This window comes from Macaca fascicularis, chromosome 14 (genome assembly GCF_037993035.2).
Source record: "Macaca fascicularis isolate 582-1 chromosome 14, T2T-MFA8v1.1".
NCBI classification, from domain to species: domain Eukaryota; kingdom Metazoa; phylum Chordata; class Mammalia; order Primates; family Cercopithecidae; genus Macaca; species Macaca fascicularis.
In genome coordinates, this window is record NC_088388.1 from 38598716 (window position 1) to 38607349 (window position 8634).

The following is an 8634-nucleotide window of genomic DNA, read 5'->3' on the forward strand; positions in this document are numbered from 1 at the left end:
TAAACATCATTGTAGTTTATAACTTAGTTTGGAATGCTTGCTCTGCATAAGGGTATAGGGTATGAGCCTTGTCAGAAACTTTTCCAACTGAGTTTATGAGAAAAAATGGAGAAAATTTGAGTCTTTAAGCAGACCTATAGGGATCAAATTTAAAATTCTGGCAATGGCTAGATTTTTGTTTTCTTGTGAGGATGCTGGGTGACTATGGAGAGAATTGCCAAACATGTGGCTATTCCCCTGCCTTCTTTATCATATACTCTAAGTAAACTGGCTTAAATCCAGTTTACTGGCTTAAATCTCTCTCCTTTTGCATTGGCCCCTTTTTGAAATATGGAAGTTACAGATGTAAATTACAAAGTAAGCCAGTATTATATGAAAACATGTTTATTGCCTGAATTATAAAACTTAGCTAAGGAGTTATTAGAATTAGAATTCCCCCTACTTGAAGTACAAGTTTCCAATAAACAAACAGAAGCAAAACCCCAAATGAGAAAGAATACATTGGTAACCTAAATCATAGGCATCTGGGGTATGTTCAAACAATCTGACTACTTCTTTGTAATTTACTATAGCACTGATGACAAAGCATAGACATACAATGAGAAAGAGCAAATCAGCATATCAGTGTGACTGTGCAACCACTACAAAGCTTGGCCTTCTTAAATGTGACCACTTTAACTTACACACACCCACAGAGGCACCAGAAATCTCCCTGCAAACGCGATTTGCCTATAGTTTTGTGGCAATACTGTTACAAAAAACAAAAACAACTCTCAGACCATGGTTAATAAATAAGAGAGAAAAGAAGTAACAAACAGCTTCCATGGGTTGGCAGGCATGCAAAGCAGCACCTTGAACCTCATTTGAAAAACAAGCAACTCAGATAGCTTTTGGAGCCCAGGAGTGAAGGCTAGAGGCTAAAAGGAGCTACGCACTATTATGTTTGGGTATTTCCACATAATCTGCAGGATGGGGAAGTTTCATTCCCCACCACATACAACTGTGCTCTTTTAGATGTGGCTGAAACAGGTATCTCTGCAGAATTAGAAAGCCATCTAGAAATGACATTGCTTAAAATTGTTCTTTCCAGGTGACAGTTCTGTAACAATCACATAAATAATGTACAAAAACAATACTAAAACAAAATCACTCGTCTCCAATTTTTCTCTTTTTAAAGATGACCTCAGATTTGTTCTCAAAGTGCAAATCTAGATATAAAAAAATAGTAGGTATGGGGGAAATGTAGCCCCATCTTCTGTCCCCCACCCTCCAAAGTGGGGCTGATTGGATTCCCTCTCTCTAGCATTTGTACCCTTCCACCTATACTTTAAGATAATCATTTTTCAGCCGGCCCAGTCGGGTCCCATGGCTCCTAATGGTGAGAGCCAGCAGCTCGTATTTGTCCCTGAGCCCCACAGAGATGTCCAGCGTCTCCTTCAGCAGGGACCTGGTGTGGACCAGCATTCCCAGAAAGTCCTCGTTGAGCCTGCTCTCCTGCCGGCTGTCCTGTTCCTGGCCCTGCTTGAACTTGCTCTCCAGCTCAGTGAGGGATTTGTCCGAGTTGGAGTAGGCATCCCCGATCTGGTGGGACTCCCGCCGCAGGTACTTGCCATAGCTCTCTTCCCCGTCTAGGTCGTAGGAGATGCTTTTGCTGATGCCCTCCAGCACGCGCCCAGCATCCTCCACCTGGCGGCCCAGCACGGTGAACTCCTCCCGCAGGGTGAGGCTCAGCAGGTTGCCGGCCTGGCTCCCCTCCCCCTGGGAGCAGCGCCTGTGGTCACTCACCCTGAAGAGCAGCTGGCACTTCTCGGGGTCATCGTTCTCCTCATAGTCCCCATCCGGCACGAAGTAGTGGTGCAGAGTTCCATTGGACATCTCTGGGTAGAGGGGGCCGTCGAAGTAGCCTTGACACAGGTGGCAGAAGAAACTCATGCAGAGGAACTTCAGAAACACCATTCTGGATATTCAGGATGGCCAGGGACCCCAGGAGGAGACTTATCACCCAGGCACAAGGAAGGGAGTGTCTTTGCGAGTCAGCGTCTCCCTGAGACAGCGTCCGCCTCAGTCCCAGCCGGCTTGCTGCTCCCTGGCCCCCAGTCCCCAGCAGGCTTCATGTGGCTCTGCACACCAGCGTCTGGGTAGCGCGGCCGCCACAGTGCAGGATGCACCCACCCTTGCGCCCCTCGCTCGGTGGCTGGAACTCCTCCGGCACAGGCGTAGCGGGGAACCCCTCCTCCGGGGGCGCTGGCAAGATGCTGGCTCTGTAGCACTCCTCTCGGAGTTTCCCCTTGCTCCCGGGAGATGGAGTGTGTAGCTGGAGAGAAAGCCTCTTGCCCCCTGATAGTATTTCAATTTCTGGACTGGGTGGGAATGCGGAGCTTTTCCTTTGGCTAAAGATATCCTGAGGATCTCTCTGCTCTCAAATTACAGCCGGTTTCGTCACTTGGAAGCCAGGGAACAAGTTTGGAAAGAAACCTCTCACCAGGTCTCCGCTATTAAAGGTACAGGGTCACTTTTTAAAGATTGAAAGGGAAGACTCTACAATAGAATTCAGCTCGAAAGAGAAAATGAGAAGAGAATAAATGGAATTTCTACCACACACACACACACACACAAAAGCGGTTTGTTATCGACATACCGGGAAGGGGAAAGAATGATTACCCTGGAAAAATGCCATTTCACGTGTCTCAATAAATATGAGTTAGGTTGGATTTTTTGAGTATATCTGTTTTTATCTTTAAAAGTTTGTGACTTTGAAGGCAGATTTAAAATGTCAGAAATTACAGTTTTGTTTGAAAATGATTGGTTAATTAAAATTGATATAAACTATACTTTGGATGAAATGAAAATACAGAAAGTTGTTTAATGTATAGTCATTAGTATGTATAAGAACAGAAGCTGAAAAATGAAATTTTGCCAGCTTAGTAAGTTAAAGGACAATGAGATCCTTATTTAATTTTATGAAACAATGCTAAGCATCTGCATTGAATCTTGAAGCTAATACTTTTATAGTTGTTGCCTCTTTTGAGATTCTTGAAAGCTTTTGAAGAATGTTTCCGGTACTATTGTGCCCATTTTCCAGATGGAGAAATGAAGGAGCAAAATGTTAAGTGAATTGATTATAGTCACACAGTTAGACTATAGTTGAGCCAGAACTAATTGTCACAAGGTCTTTTAATTTAACTTGGGGGAAAAAAACCAATTTTTTTAACCTGGCCATTTTAATTTCTAATTTATGAACTGATTGGCAAATGGTCATTCTAAAGGTCATTCATTTGTTTAATGAATATTTCTTGAGCATTTACTGTGTGCCAAAATCTATTTTAGGTACTGAGGATACAGCCATGAACAAAAATAAAGACAAATCCTTGCCTTCCTGGCGCTTACATTCTGGGAAATAGAAAACTTAAATTTGTGAAAATAGGTCGGGCATGGTGGCTCACGCCTGTAATTCCAGCACTTTGGGAGGCAGAGGTGGGTGGATCACTTGAGGTCAGAAGTTCGAGACCAACCTGACCAACATGGTGAAACTCCATTTTTACTAAAAATACAAAAAAATTAGCTGGATATGGTGGTGCATGCCTGTAATCCCAGTTACTCAGGGAGCTGAGACAGGAGAATTGCTTGAACCCAGGAGAGGGAGGTTGCTGTGAGCCTAGATCGCATCACTGCACTCCAGCCTGGGTGACAGAGTGAGACCTTTTCTCAAAAAAAGAGAAATACGTAAATAAATAAGATGTATGTTGGACATCAATAGGGCTGTTGAAGAAAGGAAACAGGAAGCATGGGAAAGCAGAAGCAGGTAGCGGTCCTCTTTCTATGGGTATTTTCTCTTTCTTCCTTGAAATGTAACTGAAACATTCATGTTGACTTGCCATTGTTCCATACCTACCTCCCTCCCCGAGTAATAAGGGGCTGGCTTCATTCAGACTCACAGTGCCACACTGTTCGGGGACTGTTATACTCATAGTCATCACTTTCATGGATATAAGCAACCCAGACTCCTGCAGAGAAAATGAGAAGTCTGGTTAAGTAACTTGATATTTTGCTGATGTGGTATCATATGCATAGAGTTTCTGAAGCATGTTGACTGCATATTTTCATTCTTATCCAGATATTTAGCATCATGAAAACATTGACCAAAGGAGTTTTCCTAATGTTTATGCCAAGTGGAAGACCAGGGCCTATTTTCACTCTATCCCTGAAGAAAACTAACTTCCTTCAGTTGAAAGACTGAACTGTTGGACTCAAGAGCTACATTGCTTCATTCCTTTTTCTCTGGGACATTCAGAAATGACAACAGATGGGTTCATATTGGCTGCTTGGCCGAAGAAGAGAAGAGGAATTTACTCTGATTCATTCCATTTCTTGCACAATCTCTCTCTGACTTACTAACAAATTCAATTAAGCAAACCTATATTAAGCACTTACTACCTGCTCTGCACTTGCAGGGTGCAGTGTTAAAGTAACTACAGATACAAAGATGTGCAATAAGAAGTTTAAGCCTACAAAGAGCTTGCTCCGTGGTGGGAGAGTAGGGCATATGCTCACGTAAAGTTATCATAGGACGGGCGAAGAGTGTTTACTTTCTTCCTGCAATGACCTCATCTAAAGATACACACTCCATGTTGTGTATTAGAAAGGAATCATTTTGGTACAAATAACTAAAAGTCCACCTCAGTCTAACTAAGGGCATTAACTTACAGAAAGCCTTAGATTAGATATTCAGAGAAGGCTTGGTCCAACCTAGTTTTTCTCTCACTATTTCTTGGTTCTATGTCCTTGGCTTATATTCATGCATGGGCAGTCTTTTGTTTATGTTCTAAGATGATTACCAGTGTCTTCCAGGGCTGTGTGCTTCTTTATTCATATGTAACAGGAATGACAGATTGGATTTCCTGGTAGCTCAAATGCAGCTCCCTCAAATCAGCTTCAGTGGTCATAGTTGGCCTGATTTGGATCATGAATATGTCTTCAAACCAGGCTTCCTGTAGTGAGGTTTGGGATTACAACACTTTGCTTAAGACAATAAGCTTGAAGCTGAAGGCAAGGTATCATGCAGACTATGTGGCTAGGTGATTTAGTGTTCTGTTAAGGAAAGGAACAGTATGGGAGTACATTCTGGGGAAGTAACCATGAATAATTCCCCTACCTTACAGTTTTGTCTTCATTATCCACATCCAAGAGAAACTGTCACCGTTGCTGATAAGTGTTGACCAGCTGGGTGTGTGGAGGAAAACACCCTGATTTGTAGTATTTGTTGATTTCCTTAGTCTAAATACTCTCACAGTGGCTAATTGAACTCAAAGTTGGGAAGACAGCACAGTAGTACACCATTATATAATATTCCCATCAAACAGATACATTAGATGCAAGTAACCCCAAAAGAATAAAAAATAGTAAAAATCTGGTAAAATAATTAAGAAGTGATTAGTTTTGCATATATATTCCCTTTATTTTAACATAGCTTAGTTAAAAGTTTAAACAGTTTGTTTGTTTGTTTATTTATTTATTTATTTTGAGACATGGCCTTGCTGGGTTACCTAGGCTGGAGTGCAGTAGCATGATCACAGCTCACTGCAGCCTCAACCTCCGAGGCTCAAGTGATCCTCCTGCCTCAGCCTCCTGAGTAGCTGGGAGTACAGGTGTGCACCACTATGCCTGTCTAGTTTTTGTCTTTTCTTTTGTGGACACAGGGTTTCATGATGTTGCCCAGGCTGGTCTGGAATTCCTGGGCTCAAGAAATCTGCCTGCCTTGGTCTGCAAAGTCTTGGGATAACAGGCATGAGCCACTGCACCCAGCCAGTTTATTTTTAAATAATGTCCATGTTTAACAACTGACTTGGAAAGTAGCACAATTAAACGCTTCATGTTCACTTTTAAAATGTTTTTAGTTCTATGTTGTTCCTACGTGCCCAAGTCCATCTTGATCTGCTAAGGTTAGAACTGAGGTGGGTTTCTGAGGGTTGACCTAGAATGAATAAAGCCAGAGGAAATGTCTAAACATGGAGATGCCAGACAGAGGACTTTGTAAGAGCCCTCTTGAAGAGTAAAATCAAGAAGCACTGTCCACTCAAAGGACAGTATTTGAGTTGAGTCTAGGGCTGAAAACCAGGGACCAAATTAAAGGACAGAAACTGGATGCATTTAAGGATAAAGGAGGACCTCAAGAGTAGTGGCCACAGTTGTGTAAGTAAATAGGTGAGCATCATTGCCCAATTCCAGCTGCTTATATGTGTGTAAACACTACTACACAGTGCCAGCAAAATTTACTAGCTCAAGAATTACTTATCCTTTATCATTTTCAGTGTACTTTAAAATTTTCTTTAGATCAGTTATCACTTTAGAGAAGAAAGTAGAAATTTAGGTTGGAATTATGAGTCTAAAGATCTATGTGACAGATCTTTAAATTCTGCGACTTCTCCTTGTCAAAGGCTTTTGTGATCTATTTACTATTTCTGATTATTGTAATAGTATAACTTTCATAGAAAAGAGTATAAGGAGGTTTTGGGGAGATTAGGTTGCACTATGCAGCCTAGAAACCCAAAGGGGAGATGAAAGTTCTCATTCTCAAGATTCCCTCAAACTGTCAGGTTGAGTCCCTGAACCATGTCAAAGGAGAAAACGAAAAACACAATGAAAACAAAAAACACAACAAAAACAAATAGTGCTATTCTAAACCAGAATAGGCGTCCCAAGGTGGGAGGAGAGATGAAAGCAAGAAGAGAGGGGGAGATAAGGGGAAGGACATAGTACTTAGCACTTTGGGGATTAAAAAAATCAATTAATAGGTAATCAGCATTTACTGAGCAGACATTGTTTCTAGAAGGTGGAAAGGACAGGGGGGAACAATGGATAAAAGAAAGAAAGAAAAGCAAGAAGTAGGAAGAAAAGGTAGCGAGGAAGGAAGGATAAATGGAAAGTAGAAAAGAAAGGGGAGAGTGAAATAAATTTTGATTATTTAGTCTGTGCTTTTTGTTACGTTAACTCAGTGAAGTGAATATAATTATTTACTACAAGAACATTGGTTAGAGGCAGAGGGAGAATTAATTAAAAAGAATAATCACAAACAAACTTCCTATCAAATATAGACAATAAAACACACCTATGAAGACAATGAGAATGCTTGCAAGGAAATAAGTATAACGTGGGAAGGCAGTCTGACCAATTCTCACAACCTTTCTGTATTAGTGAGAATATCAGAATATGCTTTGATATGCCATGATAACAGATGTCACAAAAATGCTAACATCAAATTCTAGTTCACTGCAGATCAAGGTAACTCAGCAGCTTTCCTCTGTGTAGCAGCTCTGATGCACCGTCTGCAATGTGGGACCTCCTCGGTTGGTTCAGCAGGGGACCAGGGCTTTGGAGAGTCTGGTGTTGTACTTGAATGCATTGGCTCAGAAGTGACCCATGTCACTTTGGCATTACAGCCCTTAGGCTAGTGACATGGCCCTGCCTCAGTGCAAAGAGAAAGGGAGTCTTACCTTTTCATGTGCCCAGAAGGAGAGAAAAACCAGATGTGAATGTTCACTAGGTGTCTCTACCACACTTTTCTGCAGGAAAAATACCTATTAGAAATGCTCTAAAAATGCCAAACAGGGAGTGAGTATATAAGTTGTGAAATACATTCTACAATAATGCAAATATTTCATATTTTCAGTCAAGATAGAAGACACAAGCAAAGAAAAAGACTACAAACAATTTATTATCATTATCAGATTCAATGAATCTGATCCTTTCTGCCCACTTCACCCACGAACACAGTACACACCACATGATAGAAGACAGGAGCTAGGGAGAGTCAAAGAGGTGGAAGTAAGAATCTGAAGGAAGGGAAGGAGGTTGAAGGGATTGGTGCTACAGGAAGCTAGAGGGGAGAAAACATCCTAAGAAGTAAGAAAACTATGGATCAGCTTGACTGAAGGGGATTCTGGGGACACAGGTACTAGATGTAAGTTATGTGGGGGCAGTCAGAGAGGGGAGACAGGAGACAATTAAATCATGAATAAGGAGATGTAATCGCTGAATCTGAGTGCAGGAGTTCATTCAGAAGAGGAGAATGCTACAAGGAGGTTGGTTCTAGGACCAGAGGATCAAATACTGTTTATCTGTATAGTACTGTATCATGCTCATGTAAACATGTAAGAAGGACTCGGAGTTATTTGGGAGAAATTTAACCACCAATTTATACTCTTTAATGGCTTCCCAGTACACTTAGACAAAAATATAATCTCTTTAGCTGGCCTACCAGACCTTGAGTTGTCTGGTCCCAGCCTCTAAATTTCCATCTCTTGGGACGCCCAACTTAGTTTCCTATGCTCAAGCTATACAGGCTTCTGTAAACACTTACATCTCACCTGAAGGTCTTCACTTATGCTATCTCTCTGCCAGGATCCCCCTTTTCTAATTTCTTTCCTGGCTTACCTCTCATATCTTCGTTGTAATTTCATTTCCTCTAAAAGCCCCTCCTTGATTTCTGAACATTAGTTAGTGCTCCCCATCATTCCCTTGTAACTGGATCACAGGAGGTACTCAGTGAATACATGTTGGCATCCCAGGTAAACTTGATCACTTACTATTTAATGTTTCAACAAGATGATTTTGTAGTTAGTGTTTCACTGGTACTTT

The 8634-nt window shown here is 41.5% G+C and overlaps 1 protein-coding gene across 1 annotated transcript; it reads right to left on the reverse strand.

The window, feature by feature from the left end:
* Nucleotides 1-368: 368 nt before the first annotated feature.
* FIBIN (fin bud initiation factor homolog) lies at nucleotides 369-2374 on the reverse strand. The gene has a single exon (XM_005578355.5). The coding sequence runs from the start codon at nucleotides 1954-1956 to the stop codon at nucleotides 1321-1323; it is 636 nt and encodes a 211-aa protein (XP_005578412.3). The 5' UTR covers nucleotides 1957-2374; the 3' UTR covers nucleotides 369-1320.
* Nucleotides 2375-8634: the final 6260 nt, after the last annotated feature.